The sequence below is a fragment of the Microcebus murinus genome, chromosome 10 (assembly GCF_040939455.1).
Source record: "Microcebus murinus isolate Inina chromosome 10, M.murinus_Inina_mat1.0, whole genome shotgun sequence".
Lineage (NCBI taxonomy): Eukaryota > Metazoa > Chordata > Mammalia > Primates > Cheirogaleidae > Microcebus > Microcebus murinus.
The window spans coordinates 19,136,283-19,156,272 of NC_134113.1; the positions used below are offsets into that span (position 1 = coordinate 19,136,283).

Below are 19,990 nucleotides of genomic sequence, written 5' to 3' on the forward strand. Positions count from 1 at the left end.
ATACCAAAAATAAGGATACTGTTCTGTTTATTTGTATAATAAACTGATTCTATTCATACCACAAAGTATTTGCAATATTTGTTTAGAAGTTGGATAGTTTTATTTAAGCTTTCTGAAAATTCCAAGTTTCTTTTCCTATCCCTTAATTCTTAGTGAGGTACAGATATTCAATCTCAGTTTAAAGAAAGTCAGTTTTCCTAACTGAGAAGATATAAAATATGTACAGGTTTTTGTTACTTTCTTTTTATTTTTTTATTTTTTTTATTTCGGCATATTATGGGGGTACAGATTTTAAGGTTTCAATATATGCCCTTTCCTCCCCTCCCCCCACAAGTCTGAGTCTCCATCATGACCATCCCCCAGATGGTGCACATCTCACTCATTATGTATCTATATACCCACCGCCCTACCCCCTCCCACCTGCCCAATACCCTGTTACTGTAGTACCTATGTGTCCACTTAGGTGCTACTCAGTGAATACCAGTTTGCTGGTGAGTATATGTGGTGCTTGTTTTTCCATTCTTGGGATGCTTCACTTAGTAGTATGGGTTACAGCTCTAACCAGGAAAATATAAGATGTGCTATATCACCGTTGTTTCTTAGAGCTGAATAGTACTCCATGGTATACATATACCACATTTTATTAATCCATTCTTGGATTGATGGGCACTTGGGCTGTTTCCACAGCCTTGCAATTATGAATTGTGCTGCTATAAACATTTCAGTGCAGGTGTCTTTTTTGTAGAGTATCATTGGATCATTTGGGAACATGCCCAGCAATGGGATTGCTGGATCAAATGGTAGATTCACTTGTATCGCTTTAAGGTATCTCCATATTGCTTTCCACAGAGGTTGAACTAGTTTGCAGTCCCATCAGCAGTGTAGGAGTGTGCCTCTCTCCGCATCCACGCCAGCATTTATCGTTTGGAGACTTTTTGATAAAGGCCATTCTCACTGGAGTTAAGTAATATCTCATTGTGGTTTTGATTTGCATTTCCCTGATGATTAGAGATGTTGAACATTTTTTCATATATTTGTTGGCCATTCTTCTGTCTTCTTTAGAAAAGTTTCTGTTCAAATCCTTTGCCCACTTTTTAATAGGGTTATTTGATTTTTTTCTTGCTGATTTTCGTGAGTTCTAAGTATATTCTTGTTATCAGCCCCTTATGGGATGCGTAGGATGCAAAAATTTTCTCCCATTCTGTAGGTTGTCTGTTTACTTTCATGACTATTTCTTTGGCTGTGCAGAAGCTTTGTAGTTTGATCATGTCCCATTTATTTATTTTTGTTGCTGCTGTGTTTGCCTTTGGGGACATCTTCATAAACTCTTTGCCTAGGCCGATGTCTAGGAGAGTGTTTCCAATGTTTTCCTCTAGAATTCTAATAGTTTCATACCTTAGGTTTAAGTCTGTTATCCAGGATAAGTTGATTTTTATGAGATGTAAAAGGTGTGGGTGCTACTTTAGCCTTCTACAGGTAGCTATCCAGTTTTCCAAGCACCATTTATTGAAAACGGATTTTTATCTGCAGCATATGTTTTTGTCTGCTTTGTCAAAGATTAGAAGGCTATATAAGGATGGTTTTATATCAGGATTCTCAGATCTGTTCCACTGGTCAATATTCCTATTTTTGTGCCAATACCATATTGATTTAATTACTACAGCTTTGTAGTATAGTTTGATATCTGGCATATTAATGCCTCCCATTTTGTTTCTATTACCTAGAAATGCTTTTGATATTCTTCTTTGGGGTCTTCTTTGGTTCCATACGAAGAATAAAATTATTTTTTCTATATCTCTGAAGAATACTGCTGGGATTTTAATAGGTATTGCATTGAATGTGTAGATCAGTTTGGGTAGTATAGACATTTAATGATGTTGACTCTGCCGATCCACGAGCATGGTATGGATTTCCATCTGTTTACACCCTCTGCTGTTTCCTTCCACAGTGTTTCACAGTTCTCCCTGTAGAGGTCTTTTACCTCCCTGGTTAAGTATATTACTAGGGACTTAATTTCTTTGTTGGTATAGTGAAGGGAATTGAGTCTTTGATTTGGTGCTCAATTAGATTGTTGTTGGTGTATAAGAATGCCTCTGATTTCTGAGTATTGATTTTGTATCCTGAGACTTTACTAAATTCATTTATCAGATCAAGGAGTTTCTTGCTTGAATCTTTGGGGTTTTCCAAATATAATATCATATTATCAGCAAACAGTGAAAGTTTGATCACTTCTGCCCCTATTTGGATATCTTTAATGCCACTTTCCTGTCGGACTGCTGTAGCAAAGTCTTCCAGTACTATGTAGAATCGAAGTGGAGATAGCGGGCAGCCTTGTCTGGTTCCAGTTCTAAGTGGGAATGATTTCAATTTTTCCCCATTCAATATGATGTTGGGTCTGTCATATATGGCTTGTACCATTTTTAGGTATGTCTTTTCTATGCCTATTTTATTAAGTGTTTGTAACATGAAAGGGTGATGAATTTTGTCAAAAGCATTTTCTGCATCTATTGAAAGAATCAGGTCTTTGTTTTTGCTTCTGTTTATGTGGTGAATTACATTTAGAGGTTTACATATGTTGAACCATCCCTGCATCCCTGGGATGAAGCCCACTTGGTCGTAATGGATTATTTTTTTCATAAGCCTCTGGATTCAGTTAGCTAAGATTTTGTTGAAAATTTTTGCATCTATATTCATTAGGGATATTGGTCTGCAGTTTTATTTTCTTGTTGCATCCTTTCCTGGTTTTGGTATCAGAGTAATATTCGCTTCATAAAAGGTGTTGGGGAGGTTTCCGTTTCTCTCAATGTTGTGGGATAGTTTCTGCAACATAGGTACTACTTCTATGTAAGTGTGGTAAAATTCCGGTATGAAACCATCTGGACAGGGACTTTTCTTTTTAGGGAGGTTTTTTTTTTGTTTGTTTGTTTTGGCATATTATAGGGGTACAGATTTTAAGGTTTCAATAAATGCTCATTTCCCCCTCCCCCAACAAGTCTGAGTCTCCATCATGACCATCCCCCAGATGGTGCACATCTCACTCATTATGTATCTATATACCCGCCCCCCGCCCCCCTCCCACCTGCCCAATACCCTATTACTGTAGTACCTATGTGACCACTTAGGTGCTGTTCAGTTAATACCAATTTGCTGGTGAGTATATGTGGTGCTTGTTTTTCCATTCCTGGGAAACTTCACTTAATAGTATGGGTTCCAGCTCTAACCAGGAAAATATAAGATGTGCTATGTCACCATTGTTTCTTAGAGTTGAATAGTACTCCCTGGTATACATATACCACATTTTATTAATCCATTCTTGGATTGATGGGCACTTGGGCTGTTTCCACAGCCTTGCAATTATGAATTGTGCTGCTATAAACATTCGAGTGCAGGTGTCTTTTTTGTAGAGTGTCATTGGATCATTTGGGTAGATGCCCAGCAATGGGATTGCTGGATCAAATGGTAGATTCAGTTGTATTGCTTTAAGGTATCTCCATATTGCTTTCCACAGAGGTTGAACTAGTTTGCAGTCCCACCAGCAGTGTAGGAGTGTTCCTCTCTCTCCGCAACCACGCCAGCATTTATTGTTTGGAGATTTTTTGATAAAGGCCATTCTCACTGGGGTTAAGTGATATCTCATTGTGGTTTTGATTTGCATTTCCCTGATGATTAGAGATGTTGAACATTTTTTCATATGTTTGTTGGCCATTCTTCTGTCTTCTTTAAAAAACTTTCTGTTCAAGTCCTTTGCCCACTTTTTAATGGGGTTATTTAATTTTTTCTTGCTGATTTTCGTGAGTTCTAAGTATATTCTAGTTATCAGTCCCTTACCTTATCGGATGCATAGGATGCAAAAATTTTCTCCCATTCTGTAAGTTGTCTGTTTACTTTCATGAGTACTTCTTTGGCTATGCAGAAGCTTTGTAGTTTGATCATGTCCCATTTATTTATTTTTGTTGCTGCTGTGATTGCCTTTGGGGACTTCTTCATAAACTCTTTGCCAAGGCCGATGTCTAGGAGAGTGTTTCCAACTTTTTCCTCTAGAGTTCTAATAGTTTCATACCTTAGGTTTAAGTCTGTTATCCAGCGTGAGTTGGTTTTAGTGAGAGGTGAAAGGTGTGGGTCCTGTTTTAGCCTTCTACAGGTGGCTATCCAGTTTTCCCAGCACCATTTATTGAAGAGGGATTCTTTTGCCCAGCATATGTTTTTGTCTGCTTTGTCAAAGATTAGATGTCTATATGGGGATGGTTTTATATCAGGATTCTCACATGTGTTCCACTGGTCAATATTCCTATTTTTGTGCCAATACCATATTGATTTAATTACTACAGCTTTGTAGTATAGTTTGATATCTGGCATATTAATGCCTCCCATTTTGTTTTTGTTGCCTAGAATTGCTCTTGATATTTGGGGTCTTCTTTGGTTCCATACGAAGCGTAAAATTATTTTTTCTATATCTGTGAAGAATGCTGATGGGATTTTAATAGGTATTGCATTGAATCTGTAGATCAGTTTGGGTAGTATAGACATTTTGATGATATTGAGTCTGCCGATCCACGAGCATGGTATGGATTTCCATCTGTTTACATCCTCTGCTATTTCCTTCCTCAGTGTTTCATAGTTCTCCCTGTAGAGGTCTTTTACGTCCTTGGTTAAGTATATTCCTAGGTACTTTAATTTCTTTGTTGGTATAGTGAAGGGAATTGAGTCTTTGATTTGGTTCTCAATTAGATTGTTGTTGGCGTATATGATTGCCTCTGATTTCTGTGTATTGATTTTGTATCCTGAGACTTTACTAAATTCATTGATCAGTTCCAGGAGTTTCTTGGTTGAATCTTTGGGGTTTTCTAGATACAATATCATATCATCAGCAAACAGTAAAAGTTTGATCTCTTCTGCCCCTATTTGGATACCTTTGATTCCATTTTCCTGTCTGATTGCTGTAGCCAAGACTTCCAGCACTATGTTGAACAGAAGTGGAGATAGCGGGCAGCCTTGTCTGGTTCCAGTTCTAAGTGGGAATGATTTCAATTTTTCCCCATTCAGTATGATGTTGGCTATGGGTCTGTCATATATGGCTTGTATCGTTTTTAGGTATGTCCCTTCTATGCCTATTTTCTTAAGTGTTCGTATCATGAAAGGGTGTTGAATTTTGTCAAAAGCATTTTCTGCATCTATTGAAAGAATCATGTGGTCTTTGTTTTTGCTTCTGTTTATGTGGTGAATTGCATTTATACATTTACGTATGTTGAACCATCCCTGCATCCCTGGGATGAAGCCCACTTGGTCGTGGTGGATTATTTTTTTGATAAGTGTCTGGATTCGGTTAGCTAAGATTTTGTTGAAAATTTTTGCATCTATATTCATTAGGGATATTGGTCTATAGTTTTCTTTTTTTGTTGCATCCTTTCCTGGTTTTGGTATCAGAGTAATATTCGCTTCATAAAAGGTGTCCGGGAGGTTTCCGTTCTTCTCTATGTTGTGGAATAGTTTCTGCAAGATAGGTACTAGTTCTTCTTTGTAAGTGTGGTAAAATTTGGGTGTGAAGCCATCTGGACCGGGACTTTTCTTTTTAGGGAGATTTTTAATTGCTGTTTCTATTTCAGCTGTTGAGATTGGTCTGTTCAGGGAATCTATTTCTTCCTGGTTGAGCCTAGGGAGGCTGTGTGTTTCTAGAAATTTGTCCATTTCCTCCACATTTTCCAGTTTGTGTGCCTAAAGATTTTTGTAGTATTCATAAATTATATCTTGTATCTCTTTGGGATCGGTTGTGATATCTCCTTTTTTGTTCCTGGTGGAGATTATTAGAGATTTCCCTTTTCTGCTTTTCGTTAGCTTAGCCAGTGGCGTGTCTATTTTGTTTATTTTTTCAAAGAAACAACTTTTTGTTTTATTAATCTCCTGAATAGCTTCCCTGTTTTCAATTTCATTTAGTGCTGATTTGATCTTGTTGATTTCACTTCTTCTGCTGGGTTTGGGGTTGGTCTGTTCTTCTTTTTCCAGCTCTTTGAGTTGTTTCATTAGATTGTCTATTTGTGATCTCTTTGTCTTTTGGTTATAGGCGTTTATGGAGATAACCTTTCCTCTCAGAACTGCTTTAGCTGTGTCCCAGAGGATTTGATAACTTGTCTCTCCATTGTCATTTTCTTCATAGAATTTTTTTATTTCCATCTTGATTTCTTCATTTATGAAGTAATCATTTAGTAGGAGGTTGTTTAATTTCCACGTTTTTGTGTGGAAATGTGAGTTTCTGTTACGGTTGATTTCTACTTTTATTCCACTGTGATCTGAGAAGATACATAGTATGATTTCTATTTTTTTAAATTTCTTGAGGTTTACATTGTGTCCTAGGATATGGTCAATCTTAGAGAATGTCCCGTGAGCTAATTAGAAGAACGTATATTCAGTGGATTTGGGGTAGAATGTCCTGTAAATGTCAGTCAGACCCAATTGTTCTAGAGTTTTAAGTCCATTATTTCTTTATTAATTTTCTGTTTAGAGGATCTGTCTTGTGCTGTCAGTGGGGTGTTGAAATCTCCGGTGATTATGGAGTTGCTGTTAATCAATTTGTTTAGATCCAATAAGGTTGGCTTTATGAATCTGGGTGCACCTAAGTTGGGTGCATATATATTTAAAATTGCTATCTCCTCTTGTTGAACTGTGTCTTTCACCATTATATAATGACCCTCTTTGTCTTTCACTACTTTTGTTGCTTTAAAAACTAAATCGTCTGAAATTAGAACTGACACACCAGCCTTCTTTTGGCTTCCACTTGCTTGGAATACTGATCTCCACCCTTTTACTTTTAGTCTATATGCATCCTTACAGGTTAGATGTGTTTCCTGAAGACAGTATATACTTGGCCTGCATTTTCTTATCTATTCAGCCAGCCTATGTATCTTGAGTGGAGAGTTTAAGCCGTTCACATTTATTGAGAGAACTGATAGGTATGATTACTATAGAACTGATAGGTAGATTACTATTCATTCTGTTGGGTTGGATATTGTTGCTTTGTTTTCTCTCTTGAGCCATTGTAATATCTGGCCTTTAACCTTTGGGTTTTGGTTGTTTTTATATTCGTGAGTTTTATTATGGTGTTCTGTGTGTAACACTGTTTTGAGTACTTCTTGTAAGGCTGGCCTTGTCTTGGTGAATTCTCTGAGACTTTGCTTATCTGAGAATGTCTTTATTTCTCCTTCATATATGAAGCTTAGTTTTGCAGGGAGTAAGATTCTAGGCTGGGCATTGTTTTGTTTCAGAAGAGTGAGAATGGGGCCCCAGTCTCTCCTTGCTTGTAAAGTCTCAGTAGAGAAGTCTGGTGTTATTCGAATTGGCTTTCCCTTATATGTTACTTGCTTCTTTCGTCTTACAGCTCTTAGAAGGGGCTCTTTAGTTGATATTTTGGTCAGTCTGATGACTGCATGACGTGACGTCTTCCTGTTTGCATTGAATCTCCCGGGGGTCCTCTGAGCTTCTTGAACTTGTATATCGAGATTTTGAGCAAGGCCTGGGAAATTTTCCTCTATTATATCTTCAAATAGCTTGTCCAACCCGTGAGTGTTGTCTTCTTCCCCTTCTGGTAACCCTATGACCCTCACATTAGGTTTCTTCACATAATCCCACATCTCTTGTAGGCTTTGCTCTTTTCTCTTGTTTCTCTGCTTTATCTCTGTGACTGATTTATTTAATTGGAGGGTGTTATCTTCAATCTCTGAGATTCTTCTGTTTGATCTACCCTGTTCTTGAGACTTTCCACTGTATTTTGTAGTTCCCTGAATTGATTCTTCATTTCCAGGAGTTCGGTTAAACTTTTCTTCATTGTGTTGATTTCTTTAGTGAACTTTTGTTCCAGGTCCTGGAGGCTTTTTGTGGTTTCTTTGTGTTGGTTATTGAGTTGTTCTTGCAGGTTGTTGAATTTTTTTATGATCCACATTCGAAATTCCTCTTCTGTCATTTTGGTTGCCTGATTTTGGTTGGTGTCTGTTTCTAGGGGGCTGGTGCTCCTCTTTGGGGGTGTGGTTTCCATTTGGTTCTTCATATTTCCGGAGTTTCTTCGCTGATTTCTTCCCATGTCGATCAGTTGTTGTTTCTTTCCTTTAGGTTTTCGTTTGGGTATTCACTTGCCTTGTTTAGTTTCTGAGCCGGTAGGTGGTGTCTGTGGGTGAGATTTGACCACTCTCTGTATCATGAGTCAGTAGGTGCTGTGAAAAGGGTGTGCAGGATGTCCTCCCTGTCAGTAGGTGGCGCTTGCTCAGAGAAACAGGCTACGTTATTGTTTTTGTGTCCTGTTATCACCTCTTGTTCCTGCAGAGAGGCACTCTAGTGCCTCAGGTGGTCGTTGGGGCCCTGAGACTTCCAGGTGTGTCCTTTCCTCCCCCTCAGTAGGGCTGGTCTAGGAGAGAGTCTGGGTGGAGCTGGGTTGGGTAAGCCTGCCCTCAGGCACCACCAATGTCATTAGCAGGGGTCAAAGTTCTCTTCTCTGTTTCCAGGAAAAGCTGTCAGGGAGAGGCTGGATTGGCCCAGCTCAGTCAGAAAGTCTATGTGTGGGGTGGGGCTGTCTGAGACCCACAGTCTGGAGCAGGCCTTGCTTCTTTCCACCCTTCCCAACTCCACAGCTACTCCTTGGCCTCTGCCAGCAGGCCAGACCACACGCCACCAGGCCTCCCCGGACTGTGATGCCGGCGGGGAGGTTCCCTGCACAGGAAAGCTACCTGGGCTGGGCTCACGGCCTCCTTTTGGGAGGAGGGTTGCCCTCTAGGACGCTGATCTGCCCCTGAAGGCACACACACCTCAGTAGGCTGTTCACGTATAACCCTTCTGTGCCCCGAGCAATGCGAGACCTTGGTACACAGGATCTGGTCTGCAGGTCTGAGCTCTGGGCCCCAGAGTTCAAACTATATCCCCACCAGGGAGAGGAGTGCCAGTCCCAATTCACCCACAGGGAGCCCACGCTGGGTCTATGTCTCTCAGCCTCAGGGTCTGCCCCGTTCTCCTCGGATCACCATGCCAGCAGTACCTGGGAGAGCTGGAGGTTAGGGAACTCACAGTCTGAGTTCCCCTTATTCAGCTGTAGGGCCCCAAAAGGGAAGGTCCTGTTCCCTGGAGGTGCCTCCGGCTAGTGGCTGTATTGTCTCTCTAGGCAGCCGCAGGTAGGGTCGGTGGAGGGTTGAATGGGGCAATATGGCGCCTGCCGCGCGGCTCAGGTCTGTGCACACAGAGGTGCCCTGAGGTATTTGGGAGCCTGGTGCAGCGTCTGCTACTGGCTTACCGCTTACTGGCCACGGCCGTCGCTGGGCTGGTGTCCGCAGATCTCTCCACCGGCTGGGGAGTCCACCAGCAGTCCGATGCAGGGGAGGGCAAACGGCCTATTCACCTACCCTTCCCGCTGGTCTCCGGGCTGCTCCGGCAGTCTCAGCTTCCAGTTCTCCTCCGAAACCTCCTCCCGTGGAGTCTCCCGTGGTCTCAGGTACCCCTCCTTCCGACCCTCGTCCGCTGTATACTTGTCTTCTTGCTTCTTTCTTCTAATTTCTGCTAGCATGTCTTTTCCGCAGAGACACTCTGTCTGGCGGTGTTTCTTTTCCGCCATCTTGATTTCCCTCAACCTATCTTTTTTTTTTTTTTTTACTTTCTTTGCCAACACATAAATACTTATGTATAATGACCAAAAAAATAAAAATAAAAAAAACAGTTGGACTAGAACTACTATACTGGTAGAAAATTTTATTTAACTCATGATTTTCTTTTTCAGCCTTTATTTTAGCCTTCATTATTTCAGAATTTCAAAAACAATATTTTAGTATCTTAGGAAAAATAAAATGATAGAAAATAAAATCAGAAAACAAAAATATTGTTTCTCAAATTCATTCAATTCATCTACTTAAAGACTCTGGCATGACATTAGTCAGTATATTTCATGATCAAAATATACCTTTTCAAGACTGCAGCCCAAAAAAGTCACTTTGGAATTTTAATTAGAAATATACTGACTTCCAAAAATACCTTGTAAAATGAAAATTAGAAACTGCAAGTAAAAGAAGCGTGGCTAAGAGGATGGCTGCTAATTTAATAGTCCTCAGAAAATCTGATCTATCAGCTGAACTAGGAGATAAAATTCTATCAGAAAATACAATCTAAGAAAGGAAAAGATAAAAAGTAGAGGATTGACACAACAAAATAATAAGCACATTTTAAAGGGGGATACTATATGCTTACAATGAAGACCCATTAGTTTCTATATATCATACTATTAAATATAATCTTTAGTCATTGATATCCCTTTAAGATAATATTTTAAAGTTTTAAAAGCTTAGGTCTTTTTACATATACAAATTAGTTCATTCCCTATGAAAATAAAGAATAATTATTGTTTCCTCCTCACAGAGCACGTAGGATAGAAGAGATCTTTAAGTTATCTACCCTTTTTATACATGAATATATTCCTTAAATGCTACTGAGAAAAGACCAAGCAATTTGGTAAGCATTTTGTCAAGATTTAGAGCAGGAGGGGAAAATAAGGAGAATGTAAGTGGAAAATTAATTTCAAGCAAAAGAAAATAGTTACAAATCACTAAAAGGAACTAGGTCTGGGCAGGAAACAGTCAAGGTAGGCTTGGGATATTTTCTTGTATCAGAAACGAGGAAAATGTTCAAAAAGTCTAATAGGACATGTAAAAAGGACACAGAAGCCAGTTTGAAGGAGCTTCCTCTATTTTAGCAACAAAGATTGAATGGAACTGATTTTAAAACACTGCATAAATAAAAATTTATGAGTCCATACAATATACACACAGAAAAAGGCGAAAGATAAATGGAAAAAGCATCTAATTTGCTTCTTATACATAACCATTACACCAACTCCTAAGATGGTAAATAGAATTAATTAGTGATCTTGACATTTTTAGAGAACTGTATTTCATCCCATTTGATAAGATAAAGCTTTTCTTTACTGAGAAATGGCAAGTAATTAATGGAAAGACATGATAGAATTAGAAATTCATCATTCTACAAACACTAAGGAAATATCTGATTCAAGCAAGGATCATCAATGCATGCTTAAAACCATTTGGTAAAAGCTGTTGGGAAGCAGGTTATTTATACAATGCAAAAGTATCACCCCACACAACTATGCTGACAGCAAAGGAAAAACTACATCTTCATACTAGAAAGATCTGGCAATTAGGGACAACCAGAGTTTATGTCTCCTGATGTAACACAAAACAAAATATTTTGCATCAATTATGAAGTATTTCTTACAAAACATTAAACCTAAATCTAAGCAAGCTTTTAGATGTAACCTTTAGCTTATTGGAAATATCACAAATAGAAAAACAAGTTAAATAATACCACAAGGAATTAATCAGACAAATAGAAAGAAAAAAGAGATTGGGGGGATTTTAGAGGAAAAAAGTGTAAAGAGACATAAAAATAATTTTGAGGACAAATGGAGACATCTAAATATGGGCATGAGTAAGTGATATTAGGGAATATTTAAGTTTTCTTGTATATGATAAATGATATTGTGGTGATGTCATTATTTTCAGGAAGTGTATGCTAAAGAACTTTAGGGATCCACATGAAGTCCAGCAACTTACTTTCAAATAGGACAGAAAAATATGAGATGCAGATATAAAGCACAGATTATTAAATCCAGGAAGTATACAGATATTTGAGGTCAGTGATGAAATATATTTTTTAAAGTACAATCTGTATAACATGGGACTTAGGGGAGAATCTACCTCGGCAATGACTCCTGAAAAAAAAAAGGTGATTCACCAAATGTGTTAACTTACTGAAGCAGTGGATTTTGGAAGTAGGTGCATTCTAGACCTTTTATATATTTTTTGAATACGTTGAATGTAATTTACTGCTTTTCCAATACTCTTAAACTCTCATCATGTCAAACGTGATTTTATTAAGCATAGAAACTTTCATACACATAACTACCAAGGTTAGTGGGGGTTAACATATATATTAACAATTAGGTATCTAACATAGCATTCAGCTGAAAGTAAGTTGTATTAGACCAAAGCTGTATGTGACACTGTTTTGCTGTGATTTCTTTACACAACAAACCTTGCTATCAGAACTCTTGATATATCAGTTTGTACTACTGCAAAGGTTACAGACCAGATTTTTCAACTGAACATAGTCTCCCAAGAATCAACCACCTAAAACAGTAAATGTCAAGTTCATGAAACAGAAAGATTCAAAGAACTCTGTCAACTGGGATCTTCAATTGTTTTTCTAGTACTCTGAATGATACCTATTTTTGTTCAGTGCCTGTTACCTTGGCCCAAAACCATAAAGATCCTGATTATTACCATGTTCTTACCACTCTCCAGTGTATTACTCTTTGGAAATATAGTTTTACTTAAACAAATGAAAAACTTGTAAAAATTTTTTAAAAAGAAAAAGAACTTGTAAAAATTTTTAAAAATTTTTTAAAAAGAAAAATATTTTTAAAAAGAACTCAAAAAACATGAGTAACTTTAACTTACTACCAAATTCGTAGTGATTTGAAGAGGATCATAGTGTGCTTTAATTTACTCACAATTTATCAGTACCTTTTCATTATCCTGTTTGTGTTTACTCATTGGTGATATTGGTACATAAAGATCAGTTTCATCACCTACTGCATACTGTTTGCCGGACAGAAAATCCCGTAGCTGACTCTGTAAGAAATATAGAGCATTACTAATAAAATGATATACCTACTATAAAAAATACTTTACACCAAGCTCTACTCACCATTATTGACATTCCAGTGAAGAGTATTACCTGATGTTTGTTGGCAGTCATTAGGTACACATGTAATTAAACTTCATAATAAAATGTTTCAATCCATTTCCAATGGTACAGGTACTCACCGAGTTTTACAAATTTAGAGTTAAAAAAAATGACCTTGGAAATTTAATTTGAGCCTTTTATTTTCTATGAAAGAAGAAAAATTAAAGACAAAGAAAAGTCTTACCTAAGGCCTCACAGTGAGTCAAGAAAAAATTTTATCTTCCCTTTTATATGTTAATGACTCATAATAAGTGATTTTATGAAATTATAAAGTATATAAACTAGTGAAAACACTAGCTCTACAGACAGTCTCTAAAAGATGCTTCATTTTGGAATGTATATAAGTAAATCTTGTGTCCTAAAAAGCACAATATTTCAAACAAAATAAGTTTTCATGAAAAAATAATTTATAAAGAGATCTTTGCTTTCACCATGCCATACTACTCAACATATTCATATTATTTCACTTAATCTAAGGAATCTAAGATTATGTAGGTGTACACACACACACACACACACACACACACACACACACACACACCATTACTGATGAGTAAATCTGAAGGGGAGGTATAAACTGAATTAACAAAGCCCAATGAAATTTCAAACCAGTTTTCCTCTCAACTATTGCAAAGTTTTAACTAAAATAACTCATGAACATACACTTCTTAAAAAGTAATAGGGTTTGTCACAATTCTACTAATATGATGAGATAATACTTCTAGATTAATCATAAGGGAAAAATCTAGGATTTTGCTGTTCATAATATTTATAATTTTTCAATCTCAAACTTCAAGATCACAGAAAAAAAATTTACTATTCAAAAAATTTAGAATAGTCCTCACATTTGTGATTCTTATATTTTCAGAAGAGATGTTGAAAACACAGATTTATTTTTCCATAAACATAACATTCTCACAAAAAAGAGAATATTATCTTCTGATTAAACACTGTTTTCATATTTGACTATATGTAAAATATATTGTTCTAGATCAGTGAGTCTCAAAGCATGATCCAAGGACTCCTGAGGTCCCTAAGACCTGCTCTGGGATTCTCCCTTTTCTAAGTACATATTAACGTGAAGCCAAATTTTCTTGATATATTTGAATCAAAACAACATATCAAACAGAAGCAGACATGAGAATTTATCCAGCTATTTTCTGTCACATACAACATTAAAGATATATGCAAAAATACAAAGTCACCATCCTCATAACTTATTTGAAAAATATAGTTATTCTTCATAAAATGTTACTTAAGTTAACATGCAATAGGTGTATCAATGTTTTTAAATAAATTGGCATATATTTTATACATTTCCCAATTTTAATTTTAATATGGTAAACATCAATAGATACAGCCCACATAATCAAAATCTCCTTGTAATGCTAAATAATTTCCCATAGTATAAAGAGGTCCTGAGATCTAAAATTTGACAACCAAGACTCCTGATAATAGAGTGTAAAAGCTTTTTGAGAAAAGCGTAAAAATCCCAATATATTTGCTGTGATACACTATTAATTTTTCTGATTTGTACTTTCACTGATTTGATCAGGTGCTACTTATTCTATTTTTGGTCTCTTATTAACTTGGAAGATATACTATATTTTTCCATTCAATTAATGGTTACTTTCCTTTTCACTGTGCTGAAATCAGACTCATATTTCTCTATTATTATTTAAAGTGATAATGCCTGCCACCTCCCCCAACAAACTACAACATTCAGCAGTTTTAATTCTAAACTAGTATTAGAAACACCCTTAGTGCAAGCTTTCCATTTTAGCATCTACCTATTCCCACTCCATCCTTACAATTTTAACTACACACATACACACCACACTCACACACAATATTTTCTAAGATTTTTTGCTACCTACCGTCTTCCCCTAGATAGGTATCTGTTCTAGTTCATCTCTTTAATTACTAGAGTCCTTGGAAAATAAATTATTATTCATATGAAATATGAGCATGACACTCTCTAAATTTTTGCATACCCTCAACAAATCTTTCCTTTAACTTGACTGATAAGTGATATCTTGGTTGGGGATGAGATTCTTAGGTTACTGAGCTCTTCTTTCAGGACATGCTATTTAATCTTTTTGTTAATAATTAACTTGTAATATTTAAATTATAATTATATTAAATTAAATAATAAATTAAAACTAAATAAACTTGTAAGATTTATATTTATCCTTAAGAGTACAGGAATTTTGCAGGTCTTTTCTCAATACAGTCTGGATCTTGGTAAACACTCGGCAGCAACAAACTGAGATTTCTTTTCAGCTAAAGGAAATATTTACTATAACAAATATATTTGTAACAAAAATATTATGTATTTAATTATGCTTCTTTATGTATCTACTTTTTTTTTCCTTCTGGGACTCCTTTCACTGGCATGTGAAATCCTCTAGATCTAACCTCCAAATTTCTTAACTTTTCCCTCATGATTTATCTAATATTTTTCTCTGTGCTTTAAATATTCATTGTGCTCAATTTTCAAGATACTAATTTGGGTCTGAATTCATCCATTGTGTTGAAAATTCTTTTTTTTTTTTTTACTTCTCATGAAGATGGTTTATTTTTCATAATAAAGATTGGAAGGAATTTCTCTGAAGTATTTATATTATACACTTACATAGAAAGTTTTTCTGCTGCTTTATACTTTCATGTTTTATCTAAAAAGTTAAACTTTTCTTATTTTTATAAATCTGATTTTATAACTTGATAATCAATAATTGTCAGAAAAAAGTGAACTTAAACAGTTTCTACAGAAGGAACTAGTTCATAAATCTTACAAATGTTTAAACACACTACACAGTAAATAAATTCTTACCACATATACAGAACATCAACAGATTAAATTTGAACTATCACAATAATTACAGCTACCAGCCTGCCTCTATCCCTCCTATGAAGAATTTCACATTCCCTCTCTGTTGGAAAACTCCAAAGAAATGTGGGTTCTTCCAGGGAGAACTAGATTCTTGATTAGGAACACTTTCTACCCATCCTTGCAGCTTAAAAGTTTTCACCTGTCTCTGAAAACAGTACATCCTAGATCTTACATGCCCTTATAATCTACTATTTCTTTTCTTTTTTTTTTTCCATCCAGTCTGAGATTTCTTTTAGGGGTTGCCCTTTTTGATTCCACTCTAGTGATAAGCTTTCATCCCCATCCCTGAGGAGAGCCGGCCCACCTGGGAGGAGGGGTGGAGAGGCAGCTGAGGAAGGAATGGGGTTGGAAATGTAAGCATGTTTTTGTTTTTAGAAAGAGAATAGCAAATATTTTTAGATAAAGTAGGGGATGCAAACATTTACAAGAATAAAATCTAGCTCTGTATTTAATAATCAAAACGTGTCTACAAAAACAAGTATCTCTGAGACATCCGAGCATGGGAGAATTGATGCTGGTTTTCCGTGTTAAACTAAAGCTCCTCAGGTGCCCGTTTCCTCTTGGCTTGGATAGTGAGTTGGTGCTGGGTGGCTTCTTCAATGTTCTGAAGTAGGTGGATTTCCCACTGGCTCACTCGCTCCATTGCAGCTTTCAGCTTTTTCGGGTCTGGTCTCTTTCTCCTGGCTGTATTGGGAATCCCTGGCAATCCTGAGTTTCGTGGCCAGCTCCTTGCTAGGTGGGACTCTCCCTTTTGCTCCTGCTGGGCCAATAAGGCCGACACCAGCGGATCTTCTCTAGGAGCCGAGAGGTCCAGATTGGGCCCTAACTGCCCACTGGAATCCTTACAGTCCTGGGCAGTAAAACGCTTCTCCTTTCTTAAGGTGACCACAGAGCTGACCCCTGCCAGGTGGATCGGGAGGTCCTGTAAAGAGTGTGCAGGCATTGGGGACCCTCCTGCAGGCATTGGGGACCCTCCTGCGGGCATTGAGGACCCTCCTGCAGCACCACATTTCTTGAGGTAAGAGGCATCTCCCAGGGCATTTAGTCTACAGCTAAGAGACACTTCTTCAGGGATGCTATGTTGTGTAAACTTTCTCAAGGGTGATTTTCTCATTACGAAAGAAGGGCTCTCGGGTTCAGCGGGGTTCAACACAAGAATCTGCGCCTCTATCTCCATCCGCTTCCCAGCTTTGGACAGTTGAAGCGCCCGCCCACCACGCGAGCTCAGCGCCCTGAACTCAGGCCCTGGCAGCTGTGTCTTTTGTTTCTTTTCTCTTTTTTTTAATGTGGGGGTGCTATCCTTGAATTTCCTTAAGTAATTAATATTTTTATGTTTCAAGTTGCTGTCATTGAGCTCCAGCAACTCTATTTTGTTGAGCATGTATGTTGTCAGCTGACTCATCCCTCTGGCTGCTGGCTATCCTGAGGTGGTTTGTTGTTTTTCTTCATTGGCTCTTTGGGGCTCAGATCAAACTGTTGAGGTACCTTATGGAAGTCGAAATGGTCTCTATAACTACTGAGCCGCAGTGGTGAAACAAGCTGCTAGTCACCCACCAAGGCCAAGGAAAAGTCTTCATATGTTCTCCCAAGCCTCATCAATAGGAAGCCCATCCATTCAGCTACTTCTTGATTTGAGGGTCAGGGAATCTGGACATACTCACAGAAGACATTTGTTGACCTTGCCCAGAAAGTTCACAGATCTCTGAGACTAAGATCTTCTCAGGATCTACCATTCTGCTCCCCACCTTAGGTCTCCGATGCTGTCTTCTAGATACCTGTTCAGTTCATAAGCAAGCAAGCCCTGTACCAATTCTCTCTACTTAGATGCCAGTTTGGATTCAAGGCCTTATATGCTACCAGATGCCCATTCCTTAGGAGAATTATAAGTAGGGAGTAAAGAGGAAAAGGGCAATGTTCAACTTACCACCTTATTTAAGCTACAACAAGTAAGAAATAAACTCGATATCAGGTTCATGAAAATTTAGGATCATGAAATTCAGAACTCTTTGAAATATTCCGATACATATCTTTAAAGATACTTTTAGTATCAATTGGAGTTATTATAGATAGTGTATTTTTGAGAAATCAATCTAGGGATATATTTTTCTACTTTTTTCTCACTAGAAATTTCCCTAGAGCAAACATAAGTATCAGAGATCAAGTTGTTAGTCTTTCAGGGTCTAAATGCAGAACATTTTCTACTCGTGTACTACCATCTTAGCAGCTTCAATTTCATTCCTGGTGTTCTGCAAAGGAGACCTGTTGACATTTGTAGACAGTCTCCCACATTGACAACCTCAAATGTGTACCCTTATATATCTCATACTATAAGTTGATCCACTCAGATGTGGAGAATTATTAGAGGACTTAATAATAAATGGGACAAAGGATAGGATGAAAGCAATGTGCTCAAAGATCTCAAGTAGATTATACTATCACTGGTTTATCAGAAGATCTTCTTTGTTGTTCCTACAATCCAATACTTATATATGATTAGTCTCTCTAAATCAACTATGTGAAAAGTAGTCAAAAATCATCTCTGTAAGCAAGTAAATGAAATATAGCTAGGGAGGAATTTAAAAAAAAACCAAGATCTTCACTTATAAGTATTCTTACCATAGTGTGGGTATGCACATGTGGGTACATACATGCAAGTTTGTGCACATGTATTGAGAAAGTTACAACAGGATAAAGGTTTTCATGATAGCCCAATGAGACAAAGACATCAAGCTGCCTGTCAACATTCATTCTCACTTTCTTCCCCAGTAATAGAGCTTTTGTTTTTATCCTGGCAAGTTACTACCCTGAATGAGAACTACATTCTCTCCACCCTCCCTGGCAGTTTGGTGTGGCCATGTGCCTAACCTTTGGGCAATGAGATGAAAGAAAAAGTGCTATGTCTTCTTACAAGAAGGGAGATTACTGTTCTCCCTTACTACTTCCTGTTGCATGTCTGGAGCTCCAACAGTCTTCTTGGACCATGCGATGGTCTTGAAGGTAGAGGCCAAGAATTAAGACAGGAGAGCAGAATGGCAGAAAAAGCTTGGGTCTCTGATAACCACGGAGCTATCATATCAGTCTTTTAGACATCTTTTATAGAAGAATGAAATAAACTTGTATTTTCTGTAAACAATTGTTATAGTAGAAGTTTCTATTATAATTAGCTAAAATACTATTCCCAAGTATTATATAGAAATAATTACAAAATACTTGAATATCTTACAAAATACAGTAAACATTTTCTTCTAATTATAGCTATAATTATTTAATTACCACTACTTACTACTTTATTGGCACTCAGTAAATGTTAAGATAATGAAAAATATTTCCAACACTTTAAAAAAAACTAGAAATGTCTAAATATATTCTAAAACAATTTATAAATTCTAACAGAGAAAACTGAACTGCAAGGGAAGCTACTCCATTGAATTTTTAAATTTATATCTCATTAAAAAATAATGAAATGTTTGTGCAAAAAGAAATAATCTATTTTCTCATGTATACTGCATCATACTATTCTCATAAAATGAATGATACCTCCATCTAGTAAAATATTATTAATCGATAAAGTCATACCAATCATTTATACAACATATCCCAAATGAACAAATGCACATTAAATCAAGAAAGTTTAAAGTAGGAAAGCAATCTTTGACATAATTCAAAAAGAAATTAGGCACTTGGTACTGATTCTTTGTTATAAAATTTTTGCTCTAAAAAGAAGCTGTTCTTATAGCAACGAAATAACAATAACACAGTCCAAGAAAATTTACCACCAAAATATTTCTTTCAAGTAATAACTAGCTTTTCAAGTAGCTAAATTTTCCATTCTTAACATGATCTCACAAGCAAACACATTATCAAGTTACTATAACTGATGACACTAAAGTTTAAAATCAAAATAAATCTAGTTGAATTTTGATTAAAATAGATTTAAAAAATACTTACAGGAGACATCATGTTATTATTTTCACATTTAGAAGCCAAAATCCTATATCTTTGATAAACATCAATCAGATCTAACATATTACTATTCTTTAAGAAATCATCATAGGTCCTTCTAATGTCCTCATAATGGTCAATCACTTTAACATTTTCAATCGGTAAGTTCAATTTCTCATGTACTAAGTATTTCCAGGTCAACAAGACATCACTAAGAGAGACTGTAAATTCTCCACTGTGCTGAAAAAGATAAAAAATAAAAATAAAAAAAAGATATAAAGTTGGTTGCCAGAATATTCATTAACTTACAATTGAGATAAAAAATACAAATTAAACTTTGTCATAGTAAAGTCTATACCAAAATCTTGTGGC

General features: G+C 36.7%; 1 protein-coding gene across 1 annotated transcript in view; it reads right to left on the reverse strand.

Annotated features, from left to right (window-relative positions):
- Nucleotides 1–19,990, reverse strand: part of PARPBP (PARP1 binding protein) — an 81,880-nt gene that overhangs the window by 37,485 nt on the left and 24,405 nt on the right. Inside the window, exons 3-4 of the mRNA XM_012772661.2 lie at nt 19,625–19,858; nt 12,561–12,668 (exon numbers count right to left, since the gene is read on the reverse strand). Of these exons, the coding sequence (XP_012628115.1) occupies nt 12,561–12,668; nt 19,625–19,858 (342 nt within the window). The remainder of the gene's footprint in view (nt 1–12,560; nt 12,669–19,624; nt 19,859–19,990) is intronic.